This window comes from Annulohypoxylon maeteangense (genome assembly GCF_022496945.1).
Source record: "Annulohypoxylon maeteangense strain CBS 123835 unplaced genomic scaffold GGS22scaffold_3, whole genome shotgun sequence".
Taxonomy (NCBI): Eukaryota; Fungi; Ascomycota; class Sordariomycetes; order Xylariales; family Hypoxylaceae; genus Annulohypoxylon; species Annulohypoxylon maeteangense.
Genome location: NW_025953250.1, coordinates 492953 through 509405, shown reverse-complemented (window position 1 = coordinate 509405; position 16453 = coordinate 492953). Strand labels below are relative to the sequence as shown.

The 16453-nt window shown below is 48.4% G+C and overlaps 6 protein-coding genes across 6 annotated transcripts; 3 read left to right on the top strand and 3 right to left on the bottom strand.

The window, feature by feature from the left end:
* Positions 1 to 883: 883 nt before the first annotated feature.
* On the bottom strand, positions 884 to 2844 carry GGS22DRAFT_185211 (PAP1-domain-containing protein; the record flags this gene model as incomplete). Its single annotated transcript, XM_047964286.1, has 4 exons — positions 884 to 1088; positions 1146 to 1461; positions 1515 to 2274; positions 2341 to 2844. 4 exons carry the CDS (start codon positions 2842 to 2844, stop codon positions 884 to 886), a joined length of 1785 nt encoding a protein of 594 aa, XP_047821664.1.
* Positions 2845 to 5713: 2869 nt separating this feature from the next.
* Positions 5714 to 7471, top strand: GGS22DRAFT_89713 (BSD-domain-containing protein). Its single transcript, XM_047968362.1, has 3 exons — positions 5714 to 6121; positions 6178 to 6901; positions 6969 to 7471. Exons 1-3 carry the CDS (start codon positions 5918 to 5920, stop codon positions 7343 to 7345), a joined length of 1305 nt encoding a protein of 434 aa, XP_047821663.1. The 5' UTR covers positions 5714 to 5917; the 3' UTR covers positions 7346 to 7471.
* Positions 7277 to 8370, bottom strand: GGS22DRAFT_89709 (pre-rRNA-processing protein TSR2). Its single transcript, XM_047968361.1, has 2 exons — positions 8292 to 8370; positions 7277 to 8177 (listed from the first exon to the last, which is right to left on the bottom strand). The coding sequence occupies exons 1-2, from the start codon at positions 8320 to 8322 to the stop codon at positions 7597 to 7599; spliced, it is 612 nt and encodes a 203-aa protein (XP_047821662.1). The 5' UTR covers positions 8323 to 8370; the 3' UTR covers positions 7277 to 7596.
* Positions 8371 to 8981: 611 nt separating this feature from the next.
* On the top strand, positions 8982 to 12426 carry GGS22DRAFT_197750 (alpha/beta-hydrolase; the record flags this gene model as incomplete). Its single annotated transcript, XM_047966028.1, has 3 exons — positions 8982 to 9050; positions 9262 to 10275; positions 10330 to 12426. The coding sequence occupies 3 exons, from the start codon at positions 8982 to 8984 to the stop codon at positions 12010 to 12012; spliced, it is 2766 nt and encodes a 921-aa protein (XP_047821661.1). The 3' UTR covers positions 12013 to 12426.
* GGS22DRAFT_154405 (50S ribosomal protein YmL27) lies at positions 12192 to 13051 on the bottom strand. The gene is made up of 2 exons (XM_047960033.1): positions 12694 to 13051; positions 12192 to 12611 (listed from the first exon to the last, which is right to left on the bottom strand). The coding sequence occupies exons 1-2, from the start codon at positions 12880 to 12882 to the stop codon at positions 12489 to 12491; spliced, it is 312 nt and encodes a 103-aa protein (XP_047821660.1). The 5' UTR covers positions 12883 to 13051; the 3' UTR covers positions 12192 to 12488.
* Positions 13052 to 13291: 240 nt separating this feature from the next.
* On the top strand, positions 13292 to 16449 carry GGS22DRAFT_89695 (small-subunit processome). Its single transcript, XM_047968360.1, has 3 exons — positions 13292 to 13920; positions 13974 to 16046; positions 16115 to 16449. Exons 1-3 carry the CDS (start codon positions 13423 to 13425, stop codon positions 16295 to 16297), a joined length of 2754 nt encoding a protein of 917 aa, XP_047821659.1. The 5' UTR covers positions 13292 to 13422; the 3' UTR covers positions 16298 to 16449.
* The last annotated feature ends 4 nt before the right edge of the window (positions 16450 to 16453 follow it).

Sequence of the window (16453 nt, the reverse complement as noted above, 5' to 3'; positions counted from 1 at the left end):
AAATTGTTAACCTTGGAAGTTATTGAATCCACGACTTTCAATTGTGTATGCAGTCAGTCCTATGTAAAGAGAGACAAGACAAACGCTTCGTCACTCGAACCGAAAGTCCCCTTTCCCCACCTCATATCATTTCCCTTTCTTTCGTCTTTTCCTTTCCCATCTTTTCCGCCTGTCGTTCGCGTCTGGGAAGATCTAGTCCCAACCGCTTCGCCAATATCATGATATCCTACGTTGGGAACCTCATCAAGGTAGCGATAGGGGCACATATCTCCCAGGGCATACAAAGTCATCAATATTCATCATCCCTGGTCTCATCTCATCCATCATTTACTACCTAGGTAGGCAAGATAGGGTAAGTGTATACCTCCAAAAAGCCGCCTGGCCGTAGGCAAGCCATTCATTACGAATCGAATGAACTGTGCCACCTAGGCCCCCTTTGATAATAACAACCCACCCGGAATCCACGTAGAAGTAGAGACACGGTCCAAGGAAAAACAAAACAAGACTCGACAAGAAAAGAAAACAAAAACAACATAGAAAGGTATTTTTTCGCCTTTACTCTGTCGAAAATGCAACTCCGTTTCCCATGAATGTGGTCTGACGACATATGAGATGGAACGTAAGATCTAACACCCCGGAGTTGAGATGGTAGGCCTCGTCCCTCTTTTCTTGTCCTCTTGTGTTTCGTTTCTCTCGTCTTAAACCGCGGTGGTATTGACCGATACCCCACGCCCCTTTCCGCCTTGAGGCATACCTGCCATCGAAAACAATAGAACTCCTTCCGCCTTTACCCGATGAATGGTGGTGGTGGCACAATAATAGGTAGGTAGGCAGTGGCTTTCCCTCTATCCGAGAAAGCGAGGAACCTCCGATTATGTTCTTTTTACAGCGAAACCTTCCCGGTTATGGACGAGGTGCACTTTCCGCTAGCATCAACACCTAGATACTTGGTCATCACGGCCTTAAAGTCCTGCTCATCAACAACGGCACCGGAGCCACCACACTTGGCCTTCTTCTGAAGATCGGAGCAAAGACCGTCAAGATCAAGATCTCCGGACTGCACGCGGGGGCAGGCTTGCAATTTCTCCCTATTTTTGTATTAGCGCATGTCTCATTATTTACTTCAACAATAGAATTTGACATACCATATATTGTTACAAGTGAGCAACTTTCCGTTGTTAGTCAGGATAGTATCATCAGACTCCTTGCGGGCGTCGATCTCGGCAATGAGGTTCTTCTTGGGCGCGTTGGGTGCGTTGGGGCTTGGTGCTACGTTATAGGGCGTTGTAAAGTCAACGTCAAAGGCATCGTTAAAGAAGCTATCATCGAAGGTAGCGCTGGAGAGAATATTATCCTGCGGCTCTCGGTAGTCACCGAAAAGCTGCGGATCGAATTGGCCACCATTTTGCTGTGACATCCAGTCGATGCTAGAAAAGTCCACGTTGCTTAGGTTGTTAAAATCTAAAAATTCTGTTAGTTAGGACGTTATAATCGACGGGGTTTAACGAGCTTACGGTTCATAGAATCAGTTGTCAAAGACGGTTGTTCCTCGCCGATTGTTGTAAGAGTATCTACAGGCTTGAAGCCCATTGGTGACTGAGTACATGGCTCAGGAGAGGTTCCGCAAGAAGAGCTGGGTCCCATATTAGAGTTCGCCGTCGACGAGCAAGGAGAGCCCGTGTTTGCTCCGTTCACGCTGTTGTGGCTAGAATCTAGACTGGTTCTGGACACACTGGCACCGAAAGTGCTATCGTAGGGAGAGCCCGAAGATTTCGATGACGCATCCTTGGATTGTGAGTCAGAATTCTCCCGACTCTTAGTAGAGTTAGGAGTAGCCTGGTCCTTAGATTTATCTGTGGGACTATTCTGGCTGTTTGGGCTGTTGCCGGACGATGAAGTGTGGTACAACGATGTCCTAGGGATAGGATTTGCGTAAGAGCTCTGAGGCCCAGGAAGGACACCGAATTTAGGGAACTCGAATTGGAAGTTGACGTCGTTCAAGTTTTGTATAGCGGCATTGCCAAATACTGCATTGCGGCTTGGGTTGCTGCTACCAGTGACTGGGCGGGGACTATTAAGAAGTGTCAACTTTTTCTTGTACTCGTTCAATTCCATCGTCAGCTTGTCGATTTGAGCGCGCAGTTGAGAGTTCTCATTGTTCGTTTCCGTAGAGACTTTCTCAAGCTCCTCTACTTTCGTCTCAAGGTCCTTCAGATGCTTCTCTTTGCGCTCTCGGAATGCACGCTGAGCTGCGCGGTTTTGTGCTTTTCTCTTCTGTACGTACTATTGTTAGACGTGGTTTAATTCACCAAGACCGAGTGGTTTATGCTTGCGACTCACCGAACTGGGTTCGTTCATAAGAGGCTTGCGACCGGGTTTCTTGGGAACCTTTCCTTCGCTCTCCCTTCGCTTGCCTCCACCCTCATCCTCGTCCTCATCCTCATCATCTGGGTGGCCTCTCTTATCAGGGCTCTCCTCTTCGGGAGAACTGGCTTTAGAGTCGTCAGTGGGCGACGTTCCTGGAAGGTCCCCAATCATCTTTGCTTGGCCATCCTGACCGAAGTCGAAATCGAAACTAGTATCAGGTCCAAGATCGTAATCATAATCCAAGTAAGGACTCTCTTGAAGACCATTGGAGGTACCGGTCGGGGAGGCTAGGTTGGGTTCGGTCTTCTGGACCTGGGCAGGAGACTTAGACAAAGAATCAGGCGAGAGAGCCATGGCGCTGTTTGAGCTGCTGCTATTGCCGCCTTGTTGGTTCGATGTGAGAGCGCGGAACAGCAAGTTCTGCTGTTGAGGCGTGAGGATGAAATTGTGTAGAGCTTGGGAGTGAGTCGAAGCCATTGTATTTTGATGCCTAAGGAATGGCGGCGACAGGTTAAAGAAGCGATAAGTCACAACTAAGGGAACAGCGAGAAGATTGAAGATTGAAGACTAGATATGATGTGATGTGATATAATATGAATTGAATAAATGTTGACGACTTGAAGACTCGAAGACTCGACGACCCCTCTTAATTGGGTAAATACGTCAGTGATTGAGCCAACGCTGCCAATGACGACGATTTGGTAGCGGAGCTTAGGGTGGGAGAATGGCTCGAAGCGCAGCAATTGCCGCGCTATAAGATTGACGTATAAGTCGTCGTAGCTTTAAGATAAGATCGATCTTAAGAAACCTATAGGTCGTTCTAAAGGTCGATGATAGCCACGACTAAAGTGCCACGCAAAATATTTGTACGTATTGTAATGTGAGTGATTGGAAAAAAAAGAAGACAAAAATTCGCCTCCCAGGATCCCTGAGGCTGAAGATGGAAAGATTGGAAGGGGAATAAACGGAGGCGTTTTTTTCGCCTGGTTTCTTTCAGAAGGGAGTCGATGTAGGGGAGCCACACTACTAACACTCACACACACCCCCCTTCTTACTTGGGACAGCGTGGTCAATGGGAGAGGCTTGTATTGGCTGTATTTGGCTGTATGTATTGTAGGCTTGTAGGCTTGTAGTATGATGTATGTGAGAAAAAACTGATCTACGAATCTCTCACGATAGGAAAGGAATTTGAGAGAGGGGGGCAGAAGACAGGCCAATTTTCCGATTTGTAAGCGCTGTTTCAATGGTACAAGAACAACTGGGAGGTTCGACTTTCATATTTCAAAGGAAACCTTGACCTCGATGTGGCGGGGGGATAAGCCTAGTCCTTGTACTGGTTCCCTTTTAGGTCCTTGGCCTTTTGCTAACTCGGACATAACGGAGTTGATTGTGGCTGGTCGCCCTTCGTATGTCTCTCCGTGTTACGTCCACGCCCCCTTTTGTACCTTTGTATTTCTCTGCAACCCCTGCTAGCCCATCTGTACTTAAGATCCACAAACACCTCGAATTTCAACAATGTTCAAGACTTCAAGTGCGTTTCTTCGTCTACAAATCTGTACAAAATTACCTCTCAGCCATCATTGATGTCTAAGACCGCTACACATGGCGTACGTACTTAATTAGTTTGCTGATCCACGATACTTGGTCTGCAGCGTACGGAAGGCATTTGCGTGACAGGGTCATCCTGGCCTCAAATCTGGTAGAGGGCATATTGGATTTCGACATGACATGTATAGGTATTCATACATACGTACCTATAAGTCGAATCGCTGTTGTACTTAGTAAGGCCACTTCGAAGTACCTAGGTAAGATATATCCAATAGGAGATCCTTTGCTCTTGGAGGTTGCAGGCCACCGTAGGATCGGAACGGTGTCCCAACGGCTTGTATGATAGGCCGAGTCACGTTATCGGATCTCTATTTAGCCTTTAAGTGGCGAGAACCAGGGCGAGGTGATTCTATCAACCAGTCAACCAGTCAACCCAACCCATCTGCCCATGTATTCCGTCTGACCTCGGCCATCGGACTCTGTCAGTCTGCACACTGCACGGTTCTGCAGTAAGTCTATGATGGAACAATGGTAGGGACGATGACTCAACTAGCTCAACGTCAGCCTGGTGCCTGACTTTTTAGGACTGTGCCGTGATCAGCGTATAAAATTCCCTAGTATGAGGCAGGATACGGTCACAGGCTAGCCTAGGCCCCTGGATAGTGGGAGGGTCTGAAAGGGCAAGTCCGCATGATACGTATAATAATATACGCGAGGTATGTGTGCAGTGTGTGCAGTGTACTGTATGCAGTGTATGCGAATATGTATGCGCTACCAACCGGCGTTAATGCCAACCTCGCGACCCTGCAATATGGTAATTCCCTGGCTTATGTACCTAGTATCAGGCCAGCTTTCAGTTATCGCTTGGGTAGGTAGTCTTGGTAGTTATGGAATATTCCGTAAAAACACCGCTATCTTGCGGCGTATGTAAGCCCTAAGCTAGGAAATAAATGTATGAGTCTTAGATCCAAGTGCGGTCTTTATTGCTGATCTCCGTAGAAGCCGTGGGGCATTGGTCTAGAAGAAATATCTGATCTGCTACCAGTATGTTGCAGTGATACAACAGCTGACTTGAAGGTTGATTGCCGTTTATTCACAGCGTCACAGGAGATCCGGAGTGGGCAGACAACATTCGGCCAATACTCTGCGAATAAGTGACGGAATTCCAAATGCTGCTTTATAATGTGTAAAAAATGAAATGTTTGTCCAATAAGACGCAAACAGCATATGCGAACTGCAAAGTGCATATCCCACCTCTCAAACCGAAACAGATATTACCTTGCAGATATTGAAGAGGGCGATGGTTAATATACTGAAGTCTAATAAATTGAACTTTTCTGTGCATGTGGATGCGGGGATTAAAAAAATAAGAGGAGAAAAGAAGACATCCGATTCAGGACTGATTGAGGTTGACACTTTCATAGGAACAAGGTAGGCAATGGCAATGGTAAGATTCGAGACTTGACAAGGCAAGAAAGACGGTGGAAGATTTCCGTACCTTTTTACAATACGAAGCAGGAATATTGAAGAGATACAGGATGTTCTATGTGGGCTCGGTACGGACTTCCATCCACTAAGAAATTGTCGATGTTCACGCTTCCCTGGCGGCGATTCCCCGCACCTGCTCAAGGTACAATACCGGACGAGGGGTGGAGGGATGAAAATGGGCTAAACCGAATATGGTAGCAGGTTATGGCCGAGCAAGTACCTTCTTATGCTAATTATGCTGTAATGGTACAACGCTTGACTTCCTGACTCCCCTAAACATGCCTTAGCCTTTCGATACGTCAATCGTTAATCGGCAGATACCATCAGCCTCGTCATCTACCCCAAAACATCTACAATATCGACACCGACTTCAACATACCATTCTCTATAGTACCACTTACGAGAGTTCTAGTTGCTTACGTATCACCCCCTCTTTCTGTTGTAAAAGAGGGGTCCCATTTAGGTCATTCAATCTGACACGGTAGTTTAAAGAATTCCATGCCCTGATCCAACCATGGATCTCGCATACGATCACATAGCCGAAGAAGCTCTCCCTAAGGACGGAAATGAGGATCGCGACGGAACCCAAAATGGCGAATCGTCCCAAAAGAAACCCGAACATACTCTGAACGAAGATCTTCAGGAGGCATATCGTGCATTTTCTAGCAGTACTTGGGGTACATGGCTCGGCGGAACTGTTGGTAACGTGATCAAGCAGGTACGGTAATTGCATGAATTCATAGGGGCAATCGAATAACATTATTCCTATCAAAGGGCGAGTCTGTATACAGGGAGGCACATCAAGAAGTTACCTTACTCGGCGCGGATGCTACCAGGGGTCTTGCAAATCTCCGTGCAAGAGCTCTCTCGTTGACTACATCACCGCCTGTCATTCCAGAACAGACATCGCAGTCATCCAGTGATAAGGAGAAAGATCCCGAGACTACCCCGACGACAGCGAGAGCTACCGGTCCCGACGATCCGGCAAAAGAATCCGAAACGGTTATATCACGGTTGAAGGCAGAGGCTGCGAAGCGCTTGAAGGATATCCAACGTGCGGAGGATGCTGCCGATGAGGCGCTTCTAAAGTTCGGCGGAAATGTCCGAAATTTCTTCCGTGATGCTATTATCGTCAAGCCTGCTTCCGAGTCCGGTGACTCTCAGTCAACCGCCCGTCGCTTCGAAAGCAAGGATGAATCTGGAAAACGAGTAATTCATACTTCGAGATACGATGCACAGCTTCATGTCATTCACACGACCGAGAAGAGCTTTACCGAAGATTCTGCTACTACCGAATATGCTGCATGGGCAAAGACCTTCGATGCGGAGAAGAAGACAGAGAATATCAGTGCCGACCTTGCGAAATATCCCGAACTACGAGCGAACATGGAGAAGCTTGTCCCTGACAAAGTTCCTTATGCCGACTTCTGGAAGCGATACTATTTCCTCAGACACAGTATAGAGACAGCTGAAGCACGTCGCCGAGATCTACTGAAGGGTCTGTTGCATTTATTTTATTTGATATCTAGAGTAAATCTATATGGACCTAGCTGACTGGCATTTAGCTGCATCTGCCGAAGAAGAGATCGGGTGGGGCGAGGAGTCGGAAAGCGAGGAATCCGAGGAGGAAGAGGATGAAGAAGAGTCGGAGGAGTCCGACGAAGATACTGCTCCAGCTAAGCCGGTGGCAAAGCCAGCAAGACCAGCTTCGACCGAATCTTCCACGACCATTCACCCGCCTGCTCGTGCTGCCCCGGCCAAGGGACATCTAAAGCCTGCAGAACCCCGAAAGTCTAACGACGAGAAGTCTCAACCCGACAGCGATACCAGTTATGACGTCGTTGGCGCGGCTTCCGGAAATCCAAGCCAGGCCCCTAATAGCCCAATGGAAACTCGGAAAGCAGAGGACAGCGATGACAGCGACGATGAGGAATGGGAGTAATAGTGCTGTCTGAAGGTTGGCTTGTTGGCACTCTGCTGATTTGATTGATATGACTTTGGAGTTATCGTTGGCGTCGGTTGGTTCTTTTCGGATGGCTTCGAATGCATGATATTGTTCTCCCTGCTACTCTTGTATATCCTTACAAGCACATTTCATTGCAAAACTGCTATGCCATATCATGCCGCATCACTACCAGCTACCCTATCCTCCAGGGTTTGCGGCAGAAGACTTCATATCTCATATGCTATTACTCAACGCTTCTTTCGCGTAACTTTTGTAAAGCCATCTTCGTCTACTTCTGGTGGAGGGCGCTCCTTAGGTGCCGCGACTAAGGCGGGCGCTTCGTCCATCTCAACGTCCTCGTCCTCTTCATCATCGTCGTCGTCGTCGCTTTCCCAGTCAGTTTCCTGATCTCCTCCATCCACCTCTTGCATCTTAATAGTCTTGCCCTTCGTAGCCAGCCATCTACGTCGCAACTCTTCCACAAACTCGAAACTTCCGGTGGCGCACTGCGTGCGGATCTTCACGATGCGATCGGCCACTTCTACTTCCGAGTCATCATCGACGTTGGTCTCAAATTCGTCCCACATGACTTGCAATAAAGTGGCTTCGACGTCTTCTGCAATCGGATCTTGAGGTACCTTCTGGGACGGTTTGCGCGGCTTGGCTAGGTTGACGAAGCTTGGAAACATGTCGACAATAGCGCCTGCGAACCAGTCGCGCTTGTCATCGGAATCGGGACCGCCTAGGCTGTTTTGGACTGCGACCGTAAGAGAGACCCATAGGTGTAGCGAGATTGCTACGCCTTGTTCGAATTGCGCCTGTCGGGTTTCTGGTTGTTTTAAGTCTAGTTAGCTAATATTTGGGATCGAAATGAAAACAATCCAGTCTATATAATAAACCATTTATAGGAAAAGATAGGAAAGGTAGTAAATATGACACATACCTGGAGACGATTCTGCTTCTGTCGACGCCATTTTGGTGATTTGCTCAGCCTTTAAGATCGCATTTGCTAGGCATTTGCATTTACATGGAGGGGCATTTTACATATTTTCACCCACTTTTGATAATAATTTCTTCGTTCATTATCCGTTCTGCCGCTCTTTACCGCACTAGTGCGTCGCGGGTAGGGGACATGCACGTCTAATGAACTGAGATCCACGCTAGCCTCTCTTATCGACAGCCCTTCCCCTTTCTGGACAGATTCACTGTGAATGGGTCGTTCTGTCTCATTTGTCTCATTTTGGTCCGAGACTGGCAGGGAAATGACATCACCAATAATTGATATGTGAAATGAGGTAGCTGGGCAGGCGCCAAATGGGTAGCTTGGCTACCTGAAGCTTCCCTATTATTTTTATCCACTTAATACATAAACCCATAAAGCCAATTGGGAAAAGGAGTGACAATAGACTTTCCGATTCGCATCCCTTTCCCTTCATTGTTCCGTCTGACAGGCTTGGACGGGCTTGTATAACTCTCAGGGTCACAAATTCCTAAGCTTACCGGACTACCCAATGCTTCGATTCAACTACACAAGCCGCCACCGTTACAGCTTCTAGCAAGCTACGATCTTGCGCTACTCGACTATAATTCGATATACGATACCTAGACCGTATTTAGGCCACTCTGGGTAACCATGAATATGAACACGGCCACTGTTTCTATGGCGGTTACGCCGACCGTCTTGTCGACGTTTCTGTCCCACGTATGTGCCCAATCTATTAGGATGATTCCTGTCTTCCCGTCTTTCCGACAACCTAAACCTTACCTTAGTACGGAACGTAAGGATTGTCATTGGTCATGAATGGTCGAGCTACCTGATGATATCTCGTTGACATTTCACCAAAAACTTGTTTGATTTCGTCTGGTGTTTATATAGAGATACTGTACTAAACTGAGGTGTGGTGACACTATAGTATCTAAATCGCAAACCTTTACGCCAGCGACCGACTGCCCACCTCTCGTATGACGAAGGCTTGCACCTTATACGATCCTTCCTCACATTCGCGTCGCACCATACCGTCGAGGAGCTACAAGCTTTCACTTCGCAGTGGGTACCACATCCTCAATGGGTTAAAGTGGACCAAGTCGAGATTCCCGAGTCAAAGCTTCTGCAGTCTGCCGACATTATACAGGAACAACTAGGTCCAGATGGTATCAAAAGAGTCGGCGGCCAGAATTGGTGGCAATGGCGGAAGCTCAAGAGCCCCCTTAAGGCAGAATGGATAGAGATGAGGGCCGACTATCATGACCGTAAGAAGGCTAATGATTCGGGCAAGCGAGTTATGCTTTACGTCCATGGTGGCGCCTATTTCTTTGGGAGTGTCGACGAACATAGATATCAGATGCAACGGCATGCCCGGAAGCTAAAGGCCAGGGTCTTTGCTCCTGAATACCGTCTAGCTCCTCAATTCCCCTTCCCCTGTGGACTTCAGGATTGCTTAGCAGCGTATCTCTACTTGCTTGAAACTCAAGATCCAACCACCATCATTTTGGCCGGCGATTCCGCTGGTGGTGGAATGGTCATGAGCTTGTTGGTTATTATGAGGGATAGGTATATCCCTCTCCCGGCCGGTGCTATTCTCATCAGTCCCTGGGTGGACTTGACGCACTCTTTTCCAAGCGTCTCCAATGACTGTCCTCTTGATTATATACCTCAGCACGGGTTTCACCACAAGCCTTCAAAGGCGTGGCCTCCTTTGAATGTAGACGAATATGCCTTGTTGAAGGAACAAATTGCCACAAACACGAAGTTGGACGCAACCAAGTTGATGAAACAGGAATCAGTGGAAGCGAGGCATCTTCCTCAAGACCTCGCTCAACTAAATACAGGGAAGGTGGAGGATGGTGATAACAGTAGCTTTGCTGAAACAGGATTCCTCTCAATCAATCTCGATGGCAAAGAGGTCAAACTCAAAGATCAGATGCAGGTAATTATCGAGTGTTGAATGAAGACTGGAGAAAGTCGCTAATGTTTCTTCTAGATGTATACTACCAATGAGCTTCTGTCACACCCTTTGGTCAGCCCTGTGATGCAATCTAGCCTTGGTGGGTTACCACCGCTACTCATCATGACAGGGGGTGGAGAAATCCTCCGAGACGAGCAGATATACCTGGCACATAAATGCGCAAATCCTTCCAAGTATCCACCTCCGGACTCCGCGATGAATGATGTAGCACGGGAGCAGCTGAATCGTTACAAACCAACTGATGTGCAGCTTCAAGTCTGGGACGATCTATGCCATGTTGCCCCAACTCTGAGTTTCACTCGACCGGCAAAATATATGTATCGTTCGGTAGCCCAGTTCGGTGCCTGGGCATTGGCTAGAGCGCAAAAGACAGAGATCGACATTCTCGATGATGATGATATTTCTGTTATATCAAGTTCTAGCTCCGTTTACAGTTCCGATGGCGGCACTACGAATAGAAACGCTGGGGAAGAGGTTCAATCTGAGAAAAGCCCCGAGTCTGCAGTGGGCAAAGCTGGAGACCCCTTGCCACCTTTTAAGAACCATATGATCCGCCAGCGGGTTAGTCGCCATGGTGTTATTAGTCCCTTGGCGGCTCCTAGCGAGTTTCCTGGCTGCATCATGGATCGAAATGATATTGGCATTGTCAAGGAAACTCCAGTACGGAGATGGCTCGAAACACGCTCCCAGTGGGATAAACGCTTTGGCAGTGTCCGTGTCAAGATTCACAAGCGACGATTTAAAGAGATGGTCGCAGGATATGTCGGCTTCGATGGAGAAATACCTCCCCCATCCGCTCTTGCTAGCAGACGCAAGGCAGGCGAGGATGTAAAGGAAAAGAAGAAGACTAAGAGCATGGGCCTTGCACTGTGGTCTCTCTGGGGGTCTAAACACGATGAGGCTACTGTACAACGGGAACATGGAGCTGACAAACCGGGAGTCAAATTTGCTACCCCTGAAGAGGGAGAAGGTGCCCGCTCACCATCTGATCTTAAGGATCAGGAAGATGGACCCGCCGATAGGGCGGCAACACGCAACCGGAGTCGGTCAAAGACGAAGATTGTCAGGGACGAGAGTCAAGTTGCCGAAGACGGTGGTGTCAACGACGATACTCCTATATCTGTGCTCATGGCTATGAGGCAGGAGAAATCGAAACAAGCCGAGCGGCCGCCTACTGCCGGAAGTGACATGCTCAAGCCAGATTATGTTCCGGACACGGGTGTTATGGGCAAGCGTCCTACTGTCTGTGGCATCGCCGTGCCCTTCAGTCTTGATAAGGAAGCCGACACTGCTAGCATGATCACGTTGACATCGGCACTAGATCAGCCAAGCCGAGCTGCAAGCCCTGCACCACTGAATCCACAGGTTCGGGCTATGGCAGGTACTAGTGCTGCTGTCGTCGCTGCTGCCACCGATAAAGCGAAAGATGAGGTTATCGATCCGGAAGCAGTGAAGAAATCGGGACCTCCGACAACGAACCTTACACGAGCTTCGATTGTTGTCTACAGCGATGAAATTGACAACCTTTGGAACACTCAAGCTCCAAGCCTAGCAACTACACCCTTCACCGAGAAGGGAAGTTACGCTACTGCACCGACGACACCACTAGTCGCTGTCGATGGGGCCTCTCCCAATACAGAACGCCCCCCATTGGAGTCGTTTGTTAGCGCGCAAGAAGATTTGCCTATGAAGAAATAATCAATTTGTCGTTTTGGAAGTTGGGGATGTAAGGGGAAAACGGGATACAACTATATACCCAGATCATATCTTATTTGTCAGGTTTGGGATAATGTGCCAGCTATTTTTGTTTACTATGTCGTTTTATATACCCTCGTTAAACTTATGTAGTTATAGGATTGGAAATTCAATTATTGGAATTACCGGATTAAAAGTGGCTTTGAATTTATGGTGTTATGTGCTTTATGGTGTGATGTTCTGTGATCGGTATAATACAGATTTTACATGTTGTTTTGACTGTCGTGATTTTCGTGCCAGGTTTCTCTTCTTCATATCCCAATGCCACAAGACCCGAGAAGATATCCGGCCATGAGAACGGTAACTTGAGGGTAACTCAGTTAACTCAGCTTCGAGCAACAAACCGCAGTCATCTCCCCGATACTCGGCGTCCGTCTATTCCAATTGACAGCAAGTTTTACTCCTTTCAAGACAACCTCTCAGTCCAATCCGTTCTCCTGCTTCCACCGATCTAGATATAGCTCCGCGCTCTTAGGTCCCATTTGATAACCCTCGTATCGACCTTTCTTCTCCCGTACCAGTTGCGTTACGTAGGGCGTCAACTATTATCATATCTCAATCAGTCTCCAACAATTCTCAATCCTAATACTACTACTCGACTTTTCAAGGGGGGGAAGAGGCTACCTTGAATTTAGAAAGGTTGGGGGGCACAACAAATGTCCGCACCCGGCTCCAGTCGATCACGTAGCCACCGTATTTGGTATGCGATCCCATCCTGCCCGTTCGCGTTCCCTTGTAGAACCCCTTGTTGACATCTTTGGTCGTTAGCCGGAATTTGCGGAAGGCTTTGAGGAGTGGCTGGGTGGGCTGCATCGCGGCGGTTTTTTGTGGGAGGTCTTCCCTTATACCTCTCTATGAAATTCGGTGGAAGGATAGGGGAGGGTTTTGGAGGCGTGGTGCTGAATAGCCGTTTATATCGCCCGTATATAAGCGGCAATTGATCGTGCTGCAGATTGACGCCAATGAAAGTGCGAGTATAAAGAGGCACCGGAGTTTGAAGTCGCAAAGCCGCGATCTTGAAAATCGTCAAATTTAGTGGGGCAGGAACTTTGGTACTTGAAGTACCGTCGAAGTTTAATTGGACCCCTGGTAACTACGCTAAACTTTATGGAGTAATTACAGCTCTAGCTCCCCCACCACTTATCGCTATCACGGCAGAAAAAAAGTCTGGATACCGCTTTCGTTTTTTGTAAGAATTCGTACCGTAGATTCTGCAATCCTGCTGTTTCTAAGCCGTGATTCGACTTCCGTCGTCGTTAACCCAAGAACGCATTTTTAAATTCGAGACCGGATATTTGGGTACTAGGATACTTCGAATTTCTCAAAAGCGCAACGGAAGAAGCATAATTCGACATGCCCGGCCGGCAAGCCCACGGACGGCCCGTCGGCGGCGCACAGAGCGCTAGCGGCAAGGGTAAGGGCAAGAAGAGATCGAAGGCTAGGTCTTCGAAGACGGCGCTGAATGCATTCGCTATCGCCTCGGAGGAGTTCGCCGATCGCCCGACTCGCACCCCGCGTAACCGCGAGCTAGACGCACCGCTTGAGGGAGGTAGTCGTGGCGGCAAGCGCTCTAGGAATCAAGACGACGAAGACGAAGACGAAGATGATGACGACGAGGACGAAGATGAGAGGCCCCCGAGGAAGATGCGCCGTGGCGCTGATCGCGATGAGGATGTTGAATATGGCAGTGATAGTAGCGGGAATGAATGGCGCATTGGTGTTGATGAGGACGATGACTCTGAGATCGATAGTGATGATGCGTTTGGCGAGAGCGATGAGGAGAGGTTTGAAGATTATGCATTTCGTGGGAGTAAGGGGAAGCAGAAGAAGAAGCAGAAGCGAAGAAATGAGGTATGAAAAGGCAATTTGAAAATTGGTGCCATTTGAGGCTAATAGATTTATAGGATGATGACGATGAAGACGAAGACGATGAGGATATTGATGATGCCGACGGTGCTTCTCTCGGATCGGACGCTATTGATCTTGCTCAGGCTCTAGATATGTCTATGTCCGAAGATGACGAACCTGGCCCCGACGAAGAAGAGTCTAGTTCGGATGAAGGATCTGATGACGAAGACGAAGCATCTAGCGATGATTCCCCTGACACCGATGGCGACGAGGATGACGATGTATCAGAGTCCGGAATTAATGCATGGGTTTCTAAATTCTCAGGGGTAAAAGATGCGGACGAGCAAGAAACTGCGCCGACCAAGAAACCTAAGCTCGGGTTGAAAGATCTAGGCTTATTGGGAATTAAGGACCCGCAGATCAAGAAGTCCCTTAAGCTCATGACGAAAGAGGAGAAATCAAGCAAGCCGCAGAAACTTGATGTGCCTCTCGCAAGACGTCAGCAGGCAAAACTAGATCGCACCGTCGCATACGAAAAGACGAATGAGTCCCTAGATCGGTGGACGGAGACGGTAAAGCATAACAGACGAGCGGAACATCTAGTATTCCCCTTACCGCAAAACGAGACTGGTCTCTCTAGACACGACAACAGCGAGATTCAAGCCCTAAATCGCAAAGCGCCAGGCACTGAGTTGGAACAAGCTATCTTTGCTATCATGGAAGAAAGTGGCCTAGGGCCAAGCACCAAGAAAGAGACAAAATTAGACGATGAAGGGTTCGTAGACGCCGACGGCGTTTCGCGAGATAATCTCAAGGAGCTGTGGCAGCAAAAGCGCCGCGAGAGAGAAATCAAGTCTCGGGAAGACGCAAGAGCAAAGCGCATCAAGAAGATCAAGAGTAAAGCCTATCACCGAGTACATAGAAAACAAAGGGAAAGAGAAGAAGTAAAAGAACACGAACGCATGGCCGCGAATGGAGAGATCGACTCGGAAGAGGAGCGCGAAGCCCAGGATCGCCAGCGAGCTATGGAGAGAATGGGAGACCGGCATAGGAAGAGTAAATGGGCCAAAATGTCTAACAAGGATGGTCGTGCCGCTTGGGATGACGATGTTCGAGTAGGAATAGCTGAGATGGCTCGACGAGATGAAGAGTTGCGCCGTCGTATCGAGGGGAAACCAACTAAAGGAAACGATGATTCAGACGATGATTCCGATTACTCGGGTGGTTCGGATGATGTTGATGAGCGAAAGAGGCTTCTGAAGCAGCTCGACGACGTTTCTGATGCCGAAGATGGGCAAACGAAGTCGAAGCTGATGAACATGCAATTCATGAAGAAGGCGGAGGCTACAAAAAAGAAGGCCAATGATGATCTAGTCGCCCAGATACGACGGGATTTAGCTTCCGACGATGAAAATGGCGAACAATCCGACGACGGACCTGAGGATGTTGGTCGACGAATCTTTGGCCAGGCATCGGAAAAGAAGACAGTCGAGAAGCTCGTTAAGGCTAGCAAGAAAGACAAGACAGACAAAGCGGAACTCCAAGCTGCTAGGGATGAGATTGCGGCTGCATCAGCTGGCCGACCGAAGGGTCTCTCAGCCCCGGTTTCGCAAGATGCAAACGCGACCTCGACAGGAAGTGCTTGGACTCAGCCATCAACGACAAGACGACACAGGAAACAAAAAGGCAAGACAGAACCTAGCGCAGACGTCCTAGAGCTCGGCATGGACTCGGTAGCCGTAGGAGTATCAAGAGCTCTAGCTCCAGCTAAGAAACCTAAAGCTAGCAACAAACAAGCAATCACCGGCCTCGAAGACTCATCAGACGACGAAGAAAGCCATCTTCCCATCAAATTCCGTGACCACGAACTTATCGCAAAGGCCTTCGGTGCCGCAGACGTCGTGGCTGAGTTCGAAGAAGAGAAACAGGCGGCTGAAGAGGAGGACGACGATAAGGTCATCGATAACACACTTCCCGGCTGGGGTAGTTGGGTCGGTGATGGCGTTAGCAAGCGCGAGAAGAGTCGACACCAAGGTCGGTTCCTGACTAAGCAGGAGGGGATCAAGAAGAAAGACCGTAAGGACGCGGGGCTTAAGAGCGTTATTATTAATGAGAAGAGGAATAAGAAGGTATATCTCTCCCTGGTTTTTATTCTATATTGGCATTATGAGCATTAACTAACACATTGATTACGCAGAACGATAAGTTCACAGCTACCCAGCTACCGCACCCCTACGAATCGAGGCTACAGTACGAACGTGCACTGAGGCTCCCTGTTGGCCCTGAGTGGATGACCAAGGAGACGTTCCAGGAGGCGACGAAGCCGAGGGTGTTGATGAGGCAGGGTATTATTGCGCCGATTTCGAAGCCTACGCATTAGACAGGGTCTAGTGTGCTTGAACGTGGTTTTATAGGCGCCTAATACCCTAGGTAGAGTGGTTGGAAGTTATATCTACTTGGTTAGATGATGTGCATATCAACATTCAGCAACATAAGCATGAATAGAAATAGAAAATAAATGATGCAGAAATATTTC

Excerpts from the sequence above, each read along its gene's own strand:
- GGS22DRAFT_89713 (XM_047968362.1), top strand. The coding sequence starts at position 5,918 with ATGGATCTCGCATACGATCACATAGCCGAAGAAGCTCTCCCTAAGGAC. Across the intron at positions 6,122-6,177 it reads TTGGTAACGTGATCAAGCAG|GGCGAGTCTGTATACAGGGA; the intron begins GTACGGTAATTG and ends TTCCTATCAAAG. Across the intron at positions 6,902-6,968 it reads TCGCCGAGATCTACTGAAGG|CTGCATCTGCCGAAGAAGAG; the intron begins GTCTGTTGCATT and ends ACTGGCATTTAG.
- GGS22DRAFT_89709 (XM_047968361.1), bottom strand. The coding sequence starts at position 8,322 with ATGGCGTCGACAGAAGCAGAATCGTCTCCAG. Across the intron at positions 8,178-8,291 it reads AGAAGCAGAATCGTCTCCAG|AAACCCGACAGGCGCAATTC; the intron begins GTATGTGTCATA and ends TAAAACAACCAG.
- GGS22DRAFT_154405 (XM_047960033.1), bottom strand. The coding sequence starts at position 12,882 with ATGCAGCCCACCCAGCCACTCCTCAAAGCCTTCCGCAAATTCCGGCTA. Across the intron at positions 12,612-12,693 it reads CCAACCTTTCTAAATTCAAG|TTGACGCCCTACGTAACGCA; the intron begins GTAGCCTCTTCC and ends ATATGATAATAG.
- GGS22DRAFT_89695 (XM_047968360.1), top strand. The coding sequence starts at position 13,423 with ATGCCCGGCCGGCAAGCCCACGGACGGCCCGTCGGCGGCGCACAGAGC. Across the intron at positions 13,921-13,973 it reads AGCAGAAGCGAAGAAATGAG|GATGATGACGATGAAGACGA; the intron begins GTATGAAAAGGC and ends ATAGATTTATAG. Across the intron at positions 16,047-16,114 it reads ATGAGAAGAGGAATAAGAAG|AACGATAAGTTCACAGCTAC; the intron begins GTATATCTCTCC and ends TTGATTACGCAG.